General features: G+C 49.1%; 1 protein-coding gene across 4 annotated transcripts in view; it reads left to right on the top strand.

Annotated features, from left to right (window-relative positions):
• Ift122 (intraflagellar transport 122) overlaps positions 1-17351 on the top strand; it is a 72797-nt gene that overhangs the window by 18576 nt on the left and 36870 nt on the right. For 2 of the 4 annotated variants that reach the window (XM_028864003.2, XM_028864000.2), the window contains exons 5-13: positions 1093-1169; positions 5510-5576; positions 6421-6567; positions 7556-7732; positions 9583-9658; positions 12614-12805; positions 12952-13090; positions 15023-15225; positions 16675-16812. In XM_028864003.2, coding sequence (XP_028719836.1) covers positions 1093-1169; positions 5510-5576; positions 6421-6567; positions 7556-7732; positions 9583-9658; positions 12614-12805; positions 12952-13090; positions 15023-15225; positions 16675-16812 — 1216 coding nt within the window. The remainder of the gene's footprint in view (positions 1-1092; positions 1170-5509; positions 5577-6420; positions 6568-7555; positions 7733-9582; positions 9659-12613; positions 12806-12951; positions 13091-15022; positions 15226-16674; positions 16813-17351) is intronic. The other 2 variants (XM_028864005.2, XM_028864004.2) reach the window with 1 other exon arrangement.

Genomic DNA, 17351 nt, shown 5'->3' with positions numbered 1-17351 from the left:
TTATGCCAACCAAACTTTGGCAAGTGAAGTCTTCAGAACCCTTCATCTCGCTGAACCTAAACTCAGTGCTTAGCACCTTCCATTTTGCCCCATCGCAGCCCTGGCAGCCGTCATCCTCCTTTCTGACTCTAGGAGTTTGGCTCCTCCAGGTGCCTCATAGAAGTGGGACCATATAGTATTTGGTGTTTTATGTAATGTCCTCATGGCCCATGCCTTCCTCTTTAAGGCTGAAGTAATACTCCATTGTGTGTCTGTATCCCATTTGGATTGCTCAACAGCTGATGGACACTTAGGTTGCTCCCACCTGGTACCGACTGTGAATGATGCTGCTCTGAACGCATCAAGCAGTGTTTAGCTGAACAGTGAGTCAGGCCATGCATACAGTGTCACCAGAGAGTGAAGGACTAGAGCTGGGACCCAGATGCCATGGAGTGCACCTGGCCTGCACCCTCTCCCTCACACTTAACCTGCATTTCTGGGCCACCAGAAAGGCTCAGTGAGAGCCACAAGTAAAGCGTGCTGTCTGCACCTGGCACTAAGCTGGTTCCCTGGGTCTTTATCTCAGTCACCCACTGGAGGTGTCAGGAGGAGAGCCCTGGAGGAGGAGGAGCTTGAGTTGGGTGGGATGCAGGGTGGGTGGAAACTGGTGGTGAGGGCAGTCCTGTAAAGCAGTCCCTGAGCTGGCTGTTGGTCACTCAGGGAGGGGCTTGCAATGTGTCATTTGAGGCTTCAATACTGTTTTTTTTTTTTTTAAATTATTTTTGTCTCCCTCCTCCCCCCAGCGGAGAACTTGTACTTGCTAGGCAAGCCCTCTACCACTGAGCTAAATCCCCAACTCCTAAATTATTTATTTTATGTATATGGGTATTTTGCCTGCAGAGGCTAGAAGAGGGCATCATATTCTTTGGAACTGGAGTTACAGACAGGTGTGAGCTGCCATGTGGGTGCTGGGAACCAAATCGTGGTCCTCTGGAAGAGCTCTTACCTGCTGAGCCGTCTCTCTAGCTCCTTCAAGCCTCCTTTGATTCTAGTTGGAGCCACTGAGGCATTTGTGGTTTGCTGTGAAATAATCTTCAGTTCTTCACCTTCCAGGCACAATGACTCTATACAGTGTGTTGCCTACAACCCCATTACCCACCAGCTGGCATCCTGTTCCTCCAGTGACTTCGGTAAGTTTCAGTTCCCAGCACCTCTAGTGCAGAAGGCTGAGACTCACATAGAACCTGCTGGCCTGTCCTGAGAGAGAGAGATGCCTCTTCTCCACCTCCAGCAGCCGAGGGGAGGTTCATAGTTATCTTTTAAATTTGCAGAAAGAGACAGTGAGAGAGGATGACCTCGAGGGTGGTGAGATGTCTGAGACAGATGAGCAGGAGGGTCCTAGGGAGGAAATGGTGTGATGGACAGGAGGGCACAGAAGACTCTGACTCACCTAGCAGGAACTGTGTCTCTGCCCACCTTGGTATTCACCCACATCCACATATTTGTGGAATTCACCCTTTCAATTGTGCTGCTGACTCAGTGTGTCCTTATTCTTGTCTCTGTGCCAGTGGCTCTGCTTCCCGGGGACAGCAGACCCCCTCCCCCCCACACACACACCATATAGGGCTGGCATGTACTGGGATGGGAGGTGACAGTGATGTGTCTATGAAGGGAGGAGGGAGGCTTCTGGATTCTGGAGCATGAGACATTGATGCTGGCTTCCAGCTCCATGCCAAGGGACCCACAGGACAGCCACAGGTCTAGGAACCCAGAGACCTAAGCCTTCTCAGTACCTCAGTGTCCGTATCCAAAAGGAATGTGTTCCCTACCTTGTCTGTCTCACTCACATAGTTTTAGCTTCCAAAGAGAATGCAAAACAACCAGTTTATCAGTGGTGGGAGCATGGCCGTTTGCTTACACAGTTTAGTGTATCTTCTTGTGGGCTGCTGAGCTGTGCTTGTTGGGGAGTTAAAATAGCCCTGCTCTCAAACTTGTGGCACGAGGAAGGTAGGATTTGTAAAAATATCTTGAGTCAAAATAGTTGAGCTGGGGAGATGCTTCCGTGGGTAAAGTGCTTGCAGCCTGAGGACCAGAGTTCAGAGCCCGGGTACCCAGGTACCCAGGTAGAAGCCAGCTGTGGTGGCTTGTCTGTGACCCCAGTGCTGAAGGCAAGACTGCCAGATCCCAGGGGCCAGAATGGAGAGTGCTAGTCCCTCACTGAATGAGGGACCCTGTCTAAAAAATAGAGTGATAGAAGAAGATATCTCAAGGTCAGCTTCTGCTCCCCAGACAAGCATCCCTGTACACAGACATCACTGTACACACACATGCAACAGTACCTGCAGGATGTTTATAGTGTGGGATGCACTGTGCTGATGGTTTAGGGTGAATTTTTTAAAAAGAGAATTCTTTTTTTTTTTTTTTTTTTTTTTTTTTGAGAGACTGGATCACCTGGGTGTCTTTATTGGTGTCTGGTCCCTTTTCTCTGAAAACACACAAACTTTTAAAGGTAACATAAATATCTGCATTAGCATAATTATGAAATGTGTGGTATGCACAAGTCAGCTAAAGATGATTTTTTTGTTTTTATGTTTGGGTAGGTAAAAGGCATCTGTCAACTTTATAAGTCTGTTTGGACTGTGTATCCAAACTGTAATATAGTAAGTCATGAGGACTCTGTAACCAACAAGATTTATCATGTCTCATCCAGTCTCAGAGCTGTTCCCATGTGGAGGGGTCAACAGACAGGTCACCTGTCCTGTAGTCTTTTCTGGCTTTCTCCCTCATGCCTGCAGATCCTCAGGAGGTCTCTCCTGGTCCAGTCTGATAAAAAGAGAATTCTTATGGTTTGAGAACCATTTAAAAAAAATCTGAGCTCTGAGTCCTGTGCCAACTCCTGAGGTCAAGTGTTTCACTTGTTCCCACCCTCCTGGTGAAGGACAAAACACGGGCTCAGTGTAGTTCCAGGGTCACTGGCAGCCACTTAGCCAGCACTGGAGGAGTGGGGTTGAAGCCCAGGCTGGGCAACTATGTGCAGAGCTTGAGGGAGGCCAGGCAGAGGGGTGTAGCTAGAGTTTTCCTGCCTGGCCCACAGTCAGGACAAATCTTTGTCACCCACCAGTCCCACAGCCGCTCAGACCCAACCAAGTCAACACAGAGACTTATATTGCTTCAAACTGTATGGCTGTGGCAGGCTTCTTGCTAACTGTTCTTATAGCTTAATTAATCCATTTCCATGCATCTATACCTTGCCACGTGGCTGGTGGCTTACCGGCGTCTTCACATGCTGCTGGTCATGGCGGCGGCTGGCGGTGTCTCTCTGCCTCAGCCTTCCGCTTCCCAGAATTCTCCTCTCTCCTTGTCCCACCTACTTCCTGCCTGGCCACTGGCCAATCAGTGTTTTATTTATTGACCAATCAGAGCAATTTGACATACAGACCATCCTACAGCAGAGGGGTTCCTGCAGCTGCAGGCCCTGTGCATTTCCACTGGAGCACAGATAACATGCACAGGTCGGGTGGGAATATGAGAGCAGGGAGGGGAAGGTTCCGTCATTCGACATGCATTCCCAAAACCTTGCTCTGCTCCTGGGACTCCAGGGACTCTCATGACTGGGAATGAAGAAAAGCTAAGACACAGATGTAAAACTGGGATCAGGTGGACCACAGCATCCTAGAAGCCCATTCTGCTTATTATATGGAGTTGAACAGAGGCAGGGTGATCCTTTGCAGCTGAGTCAAGGAGGCAGGGTTATCACAGATAAATGCAGAGGCAGGGTCATATACAGCTGGATCAAGGAGGCAGGTTTAGCTAATCTCAGTCAGAGCAGTCTCTGTAGGGAGCAGTCTTCAGGCCATAAATATCTGGGGAGAAAGGTATGTTGAACATTTTCTGAATGTATTGTCAACATCTACACATAGACCCGAAAGGGAGGGCTTTGCCATTTCCCTCAGTTTCAGCCCCAGGGAGAAGGCTTTGCCGTTCCTCTGGGTGTGAGGCTATTGAGTCCTTGACATGACTGTGGTTGTATCAGTGGCACACATTTGCTCAGGACTTGACTCACTTAGGGCTTCCTCTGCTCTCGACACATGCACCTGGCTATGAAAACGTATTTGTGCAGCGTATTTCACATGGCCGTACTTCACAGCTCAGACAGAGTACAGTTTGCTTTGTCTGTTGTTTAGGGCCTTGTACTACCTCTGGGGACTGGAGGAGCAAGCCTAACCAGTGTGCTGTGCACAGTGCACAGCTCAGACAGAGCCATGTGCAGTGACCGAGGCCTAGAAAGTGGGCCCTCCAAAAAACTCACTCATTGCTTTCTTGATTTTTACTAGCTTCACAGAGAATTAGGTTTTACCGTGACATTTGCAAACACAATTTGTTTGTGTTGCTTCTCCCCACCCCTCCACCCCCGTTCTCCCTCACCCCTCCACCCCCGTTCTCCCCACCCCTCCACCCCCATTCTCCCACCCTCCACCCCGTTCTCCCTCACCCCTCCACCCCCATTCTCCTCACCCCTACTCCCTCCCACCCAGGAGCCTCCTTTCCACTTTGGTGTCGTGTGGGACCGTTCCCATCCCCCAAGCCTCTTGTTCCCCTCACGGTTTCCTGCCAGTTTCCTGGTCTGTACCCACTACCACAGCCCTTGTGTACAAATACTAAAAGTTAGACATGAGAGCATGTGATGCGTGTCTTTCTGGGTCAGCTCACGTAATGTGAAACGTCACAGCTTCATTCCTGTACATTCCATTTCCTTAACTTGTTCGTTCCTTTTTTCTTTCACTCTTTCATTCATCCATTTATTTATTTATTTATCTTTTGGTTTTTTCAAGACAGGGTTTCTCTGTGTAGTCCTGACTGTCCTGGACCAGGCTAGCTTCGAACTCACAGAGATCCGCTTGCCTCTGCCTCCCAAGTGCTGAGATTAAAGACGTGCGCCACCACCGCCCAGCTTAACTCATTATTTTAATGCTGGGTTGTTCTCAGACTGCCGGGCCCTGGCTGTGAGCAGCTAACTTGTCCTTTTCCTTGAGATTGAAATCCTGGAGAAGTTGGCTAGAACTTCACCGTCTATTTTTTTAAAAAACAGTTCCCAGTACATCACAAAGACAGCACAGAGCAACCTCATGTGTTCTTCACCCAGTTTTCTCAGTGGATGCACCTTAGGCAGTCACTGGGCAGTACAGGAGCCCGGGAAGCGGGGCACAGTGTGTTTGTGGTTTTGTCATTTCACTGTATGTGTGACAGTGTACTACCACTGCATCACGGGATCTCATTCCCATACCAATGCCTGTCCCCGCATCCCTGCCACCTGGTGCTGAAGTCCCCGTAGCCATAGAGCCGGCCTGCAGTTGTGTGACTGTCATTTAGTATGTTGTATTCGTGGACTTACACGGACTGAACTTTTCCAAGTTGGCTTTTGCCTTTAACTCGGCATAAGACTCCAGAGTTCTGAGTTTTGTGTGGATGAATAGTTTACTCCTCTGTTGCTGAATAGTCTTGCTGTCTTTTCTTTTGCCTGATCCCGAAGGGCTGTGGTCTCCTGAGCAGAAGTCTGTCTCCAAGCACAAATCCAGCAGCAAGATCACCTGCTGCAGGTAGGTAAGCTAGGGAAGCGCTGACCACAGCTTGCGCTCCTTCTCTCCCCAGCAGGCCCACACAAGCCCCTGATTTCACACCCCAGAGAATGTGGTGTGGGCTAGTTGCTCTAGGCTTCTGTGTTTCCTTTTTTCTTTTCCTGTTTGTCTCCTTGATGGGAATGACTTGTGCCGTTGACCACCTTTGCTTGGTGAGCTGGCGTGGGCTTCTTCACCAGGAAGCTCAGGCAGGAACCTCTGCCTTAGGTGCTAGACCCATACCAGAGTCTGGATCTTGTGACTGACAGGCCCGTGACCTTGGGAAGGTTGCTGAGTCTCTCTGAGCTGGCCTGGGGTCCTCACGGGCCACGGGTGATAGCAGCTGGCCATGCGCACAAACAAGAGGGCCAGCAGCACAGCGCACTAGGCCCAGGCACGCTAAAACTCCGCAGCTTCGGGGGTGCGCTGGGATTCAGCTTTTGTCAGCATGAGTGACGCGTCAAGCCCTGTTCTAGGGCTAAAAAGACACAAGACAGTGTGTTTACTGGGAGCCCCTGAATTGGGAGGGGGTGAAATGCAAAGCAGAAAATGGGGGTTGGTCCGGAGTTGCAAGGGCAAGCTGTCATGGAGATGTGGGCAGAGAGCCAGGGCATAGATGCCCTCTGAAATAGACACCCCTGCCTACAGGTCTCACTGAGTCCAGCTGTAAGTGACAGTCCAGCTGGTGTCTAATTCTCTGTCAGGAGTGAGCAGGAGTGATGGAACCTTAGCCTGGCTGCCGCCGCCGCCGCCTCCCACTGAGCTCTCCTGCTTTCTCATCTGTGTCCTTTCTCTCTCTCATGCTCTTCATGGGTTGTGTGTGCAGCTGGACAAACGATGGGCAGTACCTGGCTCTGGGGATGTCCAATGGGGTCATCAGCATACGGAACAAAAATGGCGAAGAGAAAGTGAAGATTGAGCGGCCAGGGGGCTCCCTCTCCCCGATATGGTCCATCTGCTGGAACCCTTCAAGGTACCCATGGCTGTCTTTCTCCTGGCTGGCACTGTCAGAGAAGAGCTTTTTCAGCCCTCTGAGCTCTTTTTCTCTTCCTGACGTCTTTGTAGTTTAAAGTCCTCTCTCCCCACTTGCCTGGTCTTTTGGAACCTGTTTTTTATAAATGAAGTTTTGAAAGAGCCTATATTGAGTTTTGGAACGGATCCCAGAGATTTAGCTAAGCAGATGAACTCTCTAGGCCAGCTGAGGGAGAGGGAGGAGAGAGGAATGGGGCTTCACGAGCTGATGGTTGGGGTCTCCCTGCTTTTCTTTCCCTGCTTCTTTGGTTCCTCCTCCATGCCCTGGAGGCTGCACTCACCCACCTGTTGGACTGTTAGCAGAACAGCGCTTTCTTGAGTACTTTTTTTTTTAAATTTTCTGTGTCAAAAAGTTAAAATTAAGCCTACAAATATCCCTAAAGCCTAAAGATCAGCAGACAGTTGGCACCTACCTGCTCATCCTTACATACACTTGACTTTATGTCCCTGTGACTTAGAGGGTTGACTAAAAGCTTTCCTAGCTCTTTGTGTAATCCTCTAATATTATTAAATCTATCCCCACGGAGTTCTCTGAGGGTAAATTAAAGGACTCAATTGTTTACCGTCCCAATGTTATTTTACAGGTGGGCGCCCGCTTGATTTAGGAGGCTGTTTAATTCCGTTGCATTTCTTACAACAGGTTATTATAATTCTTCCTGAATAACTCTGTCCAGCGGAGGCCCCCATGTGTATATAATGCCTTCAAAGGCCATTAGCTTACCCCAGAGTTCCTGCTGTTTGATTTTGTGGCCACAGATGACTTTGTGGCTTCAGGCTACCATTTTTAATTCATGAGAAACAGGATGCCCAGTGTACCTGGTGGCTGTCCTCTTCCGGGCAGGGTCCGGGGCTCCTTGGCAGGTTTTGAAATTATAGCTTTAGTGTAGTCCTGGGCAATGTGATTGTGAACATCCGCTTCCTGTCTACAGCCGATGGGAGAATATCTGGATGAGCAGAGAGAACGAGGATGCTGAGGATGTCATTGTCAACAGATATTTTCAGGAAATCCCTTCCATTCTGAAGTCAACAGTGTACAGTAGTCAGGGTAGTGAGGCAGAGGAGGAAGAGCAAGAGGAAGAGGACGACAGTCCCAGGGACCGCAACTCGTGAGTGTGTCCCAGAGTGAGGACCCTCCTCGGGAGGGCCCAGGCCCCTGCACAGAGCTGCCGAAGCAGATGCCGTGGAGAGGCTCCTTGGCCAAGGCCAGCAGAGCAGGGGCCGGGGGAATGTTGGTGTGCCCCCACACTCACAAGGGAAGCTCCCCCTGAGAAGCATGTGTGGGTGGCAGATAGTGCAATCCTCTGAGAAAGGAGGAGAAACTGGGCAGTACGGAGGAGGATACACCTCTGTGAACCGCCATCTCTGAAGAGGCCCCGGCACCTGTGTGTCCCCTCTGACTTCCATGTGTGATTATCATAACCATGCCTGCTTCTTAACCTCTGAGTGAGCCCTCTCCAGCAGAACTAGACATTCTCTGAGCAGCCTGATTTGTCACGCCCGTGTAGGACCACCATTCACCCACTGCTTCTTGTTACTGGGTGTGTTTTCTTGGCCCATTCCCGCACCATTTCACCTTGCATTGGCTAGGATGTATGGACAGGGGAAGCCCTTAGCTTTCACCCCCCCCCCCCCCCCCCCCCACAGTCCTGGCTGCTGGGCAGTCTCTCCTCTCTCAGTTGAGATGACCCGTAAGGGAAATCCTTGCCAGTGGAGTGGGAAAAGCTGAGGCAGCCAGGATGTTGTGATTGGGCAATCATGTCCCGGCCTGGGACCCTCCTCACTGCCACCCTGACACCTGAGATTCCTTAGAGGAATCCCGGTTTGTGGGGTGGGGAGTGGGGACAAGAAAGGAGTTTCAGCCCTTTTTAATTATTCACGTGAGGGTTTTGGTAGAGTCCCACTGCCCACCACTCTGGGTGGTCGGCTTGGAAACTCCTGGTCTATCTAGCGGCTGAGTCTAACTCAGCACCACCGTGGCCTCTCCACTGGGCCTTCACTGGTGCCTGGGGTTCGGACTCCAGCGTCAGTCATCACCGTCCATCTGCAGGCCGACTGCCAGCATCTTTTCTACTTTCCCCTTGTTCTTAGTTCTGAATTAGTGTCTATGGCGTTCTCCTCACTGCCACCCTGGCTGGCTTTTCCAGACCATGCTGCATAGAGCATGCTTATGTGGCTAGTGGTGCTGCTCAGTGACAGGCAGACCCTGGACTCAGGGACGCAGGAGGTGTTAATAAAGACTCAGCCACCTGGAGAGGTTTATGGTCCAGCCTTGATGCTGGGAAGCCTCTCTCTGTCTACATTCTGAGGAGTTGGCATCCCATCTCAGTGGAGGCCTTTCTCCTGGGTTCTGGCCCTGAAGTCCCATCCAAGGCACATGTCTACAGGCCTCTGTTCCGTTGGCAGTTGTTGGTCTTCAAAAACTTGGAAAAGTTGCTCATCTTCACTCAGATGCCATTTCACCTCTTCGAGAACCCTGACTGCAAGAGACCTCGGGTGTGGGTGCCGTTCTTCCTCTTCAGGAAGACTGAGCAATTTCTCATCAACCAGAACAGTCTAGCCTCCTCACTGTAAGCTGTGTCTCTGGGCTACTCCCTACATTTTACACATGAGAAGGGTACACATGGATGTGCAGCCATGCTCATCCTTCAAGTTGCTCCCAGGAACTCTGAAATGAGGAATTTACCTTCTGCTGCTGTAGCCATGTCCTAGCCCAGGCTGTTCATGGCTCGGAGTCAGTTAAATAGTAGATCCCAGGAGGGCCAACCCTGTCTCTGCTTTAGTCTCGGGACTGATTGATGCTTGGTCTGATTGTAACGCTGGCCCCAGACGGCTGTGTAGCACTTGGCTCCCTGACAGCCTGGCCAGGGCTTTCTTTTTCCTGTTGTTTGTTAAGCCCCTAGCCACACTCATCAGCAGGCTGTGCCCCCTCATAACCCTTTTGTCTTCTGTTGATTAGAGAGGAACACAATGACATCCTGGCTGTAGCTGACTGGGGACAGAAACTTTCCTTCTACCAGCTGAGTGGGAAACAGGTATGTGGCACCACACAGACCCACTTAGACACGTCAGCTGTAGCACACTTTGATGGTGTTCCTCTGAGACTGTGCTGTTAGTGACTACACACAATCATTGTTACCGTCTGCATAGTGAACGTGTGCTGTGGCTCCAGGGCCTGGGCCCGGTACTCTGTCTTCTCTTCAACCCAGTGAGGAGACACTTTAATTATGTACTTTTCGGAATGGTGAGACCAAGACAGAGCAGTAAGTACCACACAGTTGGAAAATGGCGGCGCCTGGGATTGAGACCCAGGTCAGATGAATTTACTAGTTCTTTGAGAATTTCCAATAGGCTTTTAAGAAGATATACCCAGAGACATGTTTCTATCAACACGGTCCTACCCCCTAAACTTTACCCTCTTCTCCATAATGCCATTGCCTTGGGACCAAGGCTTTGACACAGAGATTTTGAGAATCATTTAAGGTCCAAACCATGGTACAGGTGGTAACTCCAGCTTGTTTGGAACAGTGAAGTTATTTTCTTGGTTTTGAAGTATCTTTTTAATTCTGGAGTGATTTGGGATTAAATATAGGACAAAGGATTGATAAAGCAAAGCCAAACTTCTCATCAGGCTTGGTAACATCTGTATAATTTTGGCCTTTTAGGCATCTGTAGTGCATGAAGAGGCCCTGGCTTAGTAGCCACAGCTGGTATTCCCTGGTCTGGACATTGTTCTGCTGTTTACAGAACTAGCTCTCTCAGTCCTCAAACTCCTCTGGAGGAACTGCTACCATCAATGTTCTATGTGCAAGAAAATTGAGGCCTTGAGATGCCGTTGGCCTCAAGAGCACAGTTTAGTCTGTCCACACCTAGTTTGGGACCTGGCCAGACGGATGCTAGAAATCTGTATTTGCATAGCTGCCAGATTAGTCTAGTGATGACTGTTTTAAATGTATAATTGAATTAAAAACTGATTTTTATACAACTGATTTTCAATGGAAAGACAAGAATTTTTTTATTAAGTGTCTAAGCAATATTGGGCTTTAAAGAGACTCATTGTATTTTCCTACTTGGGATTCACTAGGCTTAAAAACAAAACAAAACAAAAAAACCAAGAATCAATATAATTATTGTTTTAAAAAACATGATGAAGGGCAGGTCAAGAAATTAAAAGACAGTAACACTCTGGCCACCATCTCTTGAGATACTTTCCTTCATTCTTTCCGTTCCTTCAGATCCCAGTCACTTCCTTGACTCTCCACCATCTCCCCATGTCTGTTAAGTCGTCCAGTGACTTGCTTCAGTCACTGTATTCTTTAGTCACGTGGGTGCTGGGGACCCAGTTCAAGGCCTCTGTAGGAGCAGTATGTGCTCTTAACCAATGAGCCATCTCTCCAGCCCCTTCCTTAATATTTTGAACCATGTTATCACAGATGTTTTAAAAATTTCATCTGAGCATTCTAACACCTGGGTCATTTGGGTCTGGCTTTGCTGATAGTCTTTTCTCAAGTATGATTCACATTTTTCTACTTTAAAAATTTTTTATTTTTGTATGTATGGATGTTTTGCCTGCTTGTATGTGTACAACATGTATGCAGTACCTACAGCCCTCAGCAGAGGGCATAAGACCCCACCCCCAAACACACAGGAGTTACAGACTCCAGTGAGCCACCATGTGGGTGCTAGGAACCAAACCCAGGTCCTCTGCAAGAGCAGCCAGTGCTCTTAACCTCTGAGCCATCCTTCCAGCCCCACTGTTTCCTACTTTTTGAACATTTGAATTATATTCTGGGCACTCTGTAAATGGTACATCATAGAAGCTCACTTCTCTCCTGTTCCTCTGAAGGTGTGCACATGTGTGTGTGTGCCGGGTGGGGGTAGGGGTGTTGTTGCCCTTGCCGTGCTCTGCTCCGTATTTTCAGTGAGCAGCAGCTGAGATCTCAGTACAGTTCTTTGGTTATGAGTCTCGTGCATGGGCAGCTCCAGGTTTCCAGAAAGTGAGCAGAGCTTGTGGGCAGAAGGGGCTTCCTTCCGACCTTCTGTTCTGCAACATCCCACCTCACTGCCCAGCTCTCAGATGCTGTGCCCACCCAAAAAGGAGCTCACAAGGCCAGTGTTCAGAGGAGCTTGCCTGAGGCTCTTTCTCTGGCCCGGTTTCTGCCTGCTTTGGGCACCCAGCCCGCTTCAGTTGGTCCCGGTTGGTCCCGAGCTGACGGTTGTTGCTTGCAAGAGGAAGTCCTAAGCCCCAGCCCGCAGCTGTCAGCCCTTGGTGTCGTGACACGTGCTGGGGCGTCTTGTTAGACTTTGTAGCCCAGGGAGGTAGGAGGGAAGCTTTCGGTTGTTAGGCATTTGAAATTCCTAAAAAGGAAAGAAAAAGTGAGCATACTAAATTTATAATTGTAGTTTAAATGAGTTGAAGGGAATTAACTAAGTTGAAATTGGAGCTGACTATTTCGGTGGTTTTATATGTTCAAAATTGCATTCATTAAACTGTCAGTACCAATTGATTGCTCACTTTTACTAGATTTATACATAGGAAAATATTTGTAAATTGACCCTAAACCTTAAAGCAAAAACCAGGTTTTTAGACTTGTTTTCCTTAAACTGAATAAAGAATAAAGGGCCGTCTTTTCAAGTGAGATAAGTCAGAAAATAAACAGAGAAAAGAAGCTGAGGTGAGCTGCTGGCCATGTGTGAGGCGGATGAAGGAGGGAAAGCCTCCCTGGCCTCCAGTCATCAATCTGAGGAGGTTAGGCCCAGTTTGCAACAGTTAGGTCAGGCATTGCTGATTTTAGGAGCCGAGGATTTGGATAGGTTGAGGGGGAGGTGTGGGTGTCCCAGAGGTGGAGAAGTCTGTGGAGGGAATGGGATAGCTTAGGAGGTAAGGCTAGGCAGGCCCCAGCACTCCCGCTACCTCACTGATGTTGGTGGGAAGCCCTTACTGGGGTTCGGGAATGGTCTCTCACTTGGTGTATGGTCTCTTTCCTCAGATTGGAAAGGATCGGCCACTGAACTTTGACCCATGCTGCATCAGCTACTTCACCAAAGGAGAGTACATTTTGGTGGGGGGTTCAGACAAGCAGGTATCTCTTTTCACCAAGGATGGAGTGCGACTGGGGACCGTTGGGGAGCAGAACTCGTGGGTGTGGACCTGTAGAGTGAAACCTGACTCCAACTATGTGGTGAGTAGAAGAAGTTCATCCTGCAGAGCATTTCTAGAGGAGGCCTTGAGCATCAGGTCAGCCAGGCAGACTCTTGGCCATCACTCCTAATGGGGGGTGGGCTGCTTCTCCTCCCAGCTTGAGATTGACAGCTGTCTTCTAAACAGGTGGTAGGCTGCCAGGATGGCAGCATTTCCTTCTACCAGCTTATCTTCAGCACAGTCCACGGACTCTACAAGGATCGGTATGCCTTCAGGGACAGTATGACAGACGTCATCGTACAACACCTGATCACGGAGCAGAAAGGTAAGAGGCAGGCTGGCTTGCCTCTGCTTATAAATACTAGCCAAGAGGTGGGCACAGGGGACAGGACACCCAAAATAATAGGAAATGTCTCCCCTGATCTCCCATCCCCCCCCAACCCCCAAGACAGGGTCCTGGAACTCACTCTGTAGACAAGGCTGGCCTCGAACTCACAGAGATCCACCCGTCTCTGCCTCCTGAGTGTTAGGATTAAAGGCGTGCACCATCACCGCCTGGCATCTCTCCTCTATCTTGCTTTAACTTTTGGCAGTAGAAGGAGGATACAGATCCCTTTGAGGATCCAGCAAAAGCAATAAAACCCGTCAAAACAAAACAAAACAAGCACCAGCTCACTACATTTTACAAACAATTCCAAGGTGTAAATGGACTCCTTGAGACACAGAAGCTGACAGATCAGAGCTACAATGGCTGACGTGCACGCAGTTTGGTGGACCTTTACCCTGTCTGCTCAGAGCCACTTTGGCATACTTTCCTCTCAGCTTCTGTTTGTCTCTTGGTGGCTTCTGCTAGACAAGTAGGGCAGTGGATAGGCTCAGGCTTGGTCAGAGGATCAGGGGTTGTCTTAGGGTTTCTGTTGCTGTGAAGAGACACCATGACCACAGCAACTCTTATAAAACATTTAATTGGGGCTGGGTTACAGTTTCAGAGGTTCAGTCCATTATCATGGTGGGAAGCATGGCAGTATGCAGGCAGACATGGTGCTGGAGGAGCTAAGAGTTCTACATCTGGATTGACAGGCAGCAGGAAGAGAGTGTGACACTGGGCCTGGCTTGAGCATCTGAAACCTCAGAGCCCACCCCCAGTGACACACTTCCTCCAACAAGGCCACACCTACTCCAACAAGGCCACACCTACTCCAACAAGGCCACACCTCCAACAAGGCCACACCTACTCCAACAAAGGCATACCTCCACTCCCTATGAGTCTCTGGGCGCCATTTTCATTCAAACGACCACAGGGATCCAGCTTCACACAGTCTAAATTCTGACAGTTCCCTTTCTGTTCACCTAAGTAGCTCTACTGGTTAAGGAGGCCAAGTTCCACTCAGCCATATTCATATCTGGATGGGCTGACCACATATGCTATCTAGACGTGGCTAACCAGATACGGCCAGGTGTCTTTGCATAGAGGTCCCAGTTAGGGGCCATCCTGCAGATTCAGTTTGGCTTCTTTTGTCCCTGCCTGGGTAGATCTGTGTTTCAAAATTTCCATCTAGGCGGTGTTAATGTAGCCACTGGGCCAGCTCAGCAGTGTCCTCTTGGGGTTGTTTACCCCACTTGGTCTGTAGAGAGGCTGAGCCTACCTCATGGAAGTCCCTGTGGTCAGGAAGGTTGCAGGGGTGTGGCCATCTGTGAAATGGTCATCATGGTGGGCTCTTGATCACTAGGGGCTGCCTTTGCTGTGCAGAGGAAGGAGCTCAGGCACATAGGACAATGGTGGTAGCACTGACTGCTTGACTTCCTTCAGTGTGGCTTTGGGCTGCACACATTGTACCATATGTAGCTCTGGATCCCACTCAGCACAGCTGCCTGCACATGGCAGGTGCTCTGGGAAGAATTTTAAAAGATTTATTTACTTTTACTTTGTGTATGTGTGTCCAAGTGCCTACATGTGTATACCATGTATGTGCAGTGCCAGAGAAGGCCAGAAGAGGGCATCAGATCCCCAGGAACTGGAGTTAGAGGTGTTTGTGAGTCTCCATGTGGGTACTGGGAACCAAACCCGAGTCTTCTGTGAGAGCAGCAGAGCTCCAACCACTGAGCCGCCTCTCCAGCCCTGTAAAGACTTTTTAATGACAGTGTCTCACTCTAATTGTCAGAAGCATTAAGTAAATAAATGATGGCTTTTAATTTCTCTGCCTTTCACCTTACTTAACAACCTTTTGCTAGAGTCTTTTTATCCCCCATTTGACAGTTCGGATTAAATGCAGAGAGCTTGTCAAGAAAATTGCCATCTACAAAAATCGATTAGCTATCCAGCTGCCAGAGAAGATCCTCATCTATGAGTTGTATTCAGACGACTCGGCAGACATGCACTACCGGGTGAAGGAGAAAATCGCCAAGAAGTTTGAGTGCAACCTGCTGGTGGTGTGTGCTGACCACATCATCTTGTGCCAGGTGGGCAGCTGGACCCCCTCCCCCAGAGCAGGTGTCCACCTCAGGGGACCCGGTGGCTGGCCGTTGGCTTCTGCTGCATTGGCATCTAGATGAATCAGTTTTTAGAGAGAGGAAGGCCATAGCTGGAATGATTTTGTGCTATGGAGCGTTTTGTATTGTACGGGATTAGTTGTATTGTAAGGTGTTCTACACCATGAAGGTTTATTTGTTTTTTGTTTTGTTTTGTTTTGAGATTGTGATTTACTAGGTTGCTAAAGCTGGCCTCAAATTCATGATCCCCATGCCCACCCACCTCCTGAGTGCTAAGTTGAAGACATGTCATACCTATCTAGGAGAAATTGTTTTAAAGATTTACTTATTCATGTATTTTATGTATATGAGTGCTCTATTTGCTTGTATGCCTGCATGACAGAAGAGGGCATCAGATCCCATTATAGATGGTTGTGAGCCACAATGTGTGTGCTGAGAATTGAACTCAGGACCTCTGGAAGAGCAGCCAGTGCTGAGCCATCTCTCCAGCCCCCTAGGATAAATGTTTATAAGCAGAAGTTTTACCTTTTGAGAGATTTCTTTCCTTTTTTTTTTTTTTTTTTTTTTTTTGTCTTGAGGCATTGGGAATTGAACCCAGGGCATTGTTTATAGTAGGTAAATTCTCTACAACTGAGCCACATCCCCAGTCTATTCTCTCCCCACCACCTTTATCATATTTATATGTTTTTTGAGATGGGATTTCTCTGTGTAGCCCTGGCTGTCCTGGAACTCGATCTGCAGACCAGGCTGGCCTTGAACTCACAGGAATCCACCTGCCTCTGCTTCTTGAGTGCTGGGATTAAAGGCCACCACCGCCCTGCCCCCATCACTTTTTTAATTACTTTGTATTTTGAGACTAGGTTTCACTAAGTTCACCATGCTGGCCGTGAACTCAGTCTGTAGCCCGGGCAAGCCTTGAACTTGCTGTGCTCCTGCCCCAGCCTCAAGAGTACTTGGAATTACAGACCAAAGTCTCTAAGAGGTTGTTTTTTTTTTTGTTTTTTTTTCAAAGAAAAGTTCTTCTTAGCATAGATTTCTAAAATTCTCTAGGTCAGTTCCAAGAGGAGTTTTGGAAAGACGTTGAGAAAAAGCCTACTGTGGGTGGACCTAATCTTGCCCAGGCCTGTTGGAAACTATAAAAAGGAAGAAATCCTTTAGGAGCCATTGTAAAACTAGGATCAAAACTGTGTGAGAGTCTTGAGCCTCTTGCCACTTAGGGCTACCCCAAGTTAGAGAACCGCGTGGCAAGTCAGTGTTCTGCTGCCTCTGACTCTGGAGGTCCGTGTTGAAGATGGCTCCTGGGAAGCCTTTGGGGGAAGAGCCTGGGTTAGGTCATTGCTGATGGTGCAGGAAGGTTCCCCGAGGGGCTGGGAGCGCGCGTTCTCTGACCCTCCATGCTGAGTCTGGGTTGCTTGCCAGGAGAAACGGCTGCAGTGCCTGTCCTTCAGCGGGGTGAAGGAGAGGGAGTGGCAGATGGAGTCTCTCATTCGGTACATCAAGGTGATCGGTGGCCCGGCTGGAAGGGAAGGTCTGTTGGTGGGCCTGAAGAACGGCCAGGTGAGTCTTGCCATGCTACCATCCGGCTTGTTACCCAGGCAGGCACAGGTTTGCTATCTGGAGTGACCTGAGATGGGCTGCGGGCAACCTGGAGTTTCCTCTCATAAAGGTAGCTTCAGACTCCGGCCCTCGGACTCACAGCATGCTCACACCCGGCCGCTGGTGCCATGGCTCCCAGGCTGCACGTAGCAGGGATTAGTGGGCTTAAGGTCACCCCAAAGGTGGGATTTGTTGGAGCCACAGCTTTAGTGGATTGCTGGAGAGGCAGGCAGAGATTGTTCGCGAGGTCAGAGCCCTATTAGGCAGTGCCTGGATTAACCAGTACTGCTGTCTGGGTCCTACATAGTGCTGGTCCTTAGACTGTTACTAGAAGCTGAAAGAAAATGTGCTGTTTGGACACATGGACTAGGAAATCTAGGCTATATGAAAGTTGAACAGATTTGTGTGTGTGTGTGTGTGTGTGTGTGTGTGTGTGTGTGTGTGTGTGTGTGTTCATCTGCATTCTTTGCTTGAAATAAGAAAAGTTCTATGTGGGCTAC

The sequence above is a fragment of the Peromyscus leucopus genome, chromosome 3 (genome assembly GCF_004664715.2).
Source record: "Peromyscus leucopus breed LL Stock chromosome 3, UCI_PerLeu_2.1, whole genome shotgun sequence".
Classification (NCBI taxonomy): domain Eukaryota; kingdom Metazoa; phylum Chordata; class Mammalia; order Rodentia; family Cricetidae; genus Peromyscus; species Peromyscus leucopus.
The sequence above is the reverse complement of the archived record's forward strand: the minus strand, read 5'-3'. Positions and strand labels throughout refer to the sequence as shown.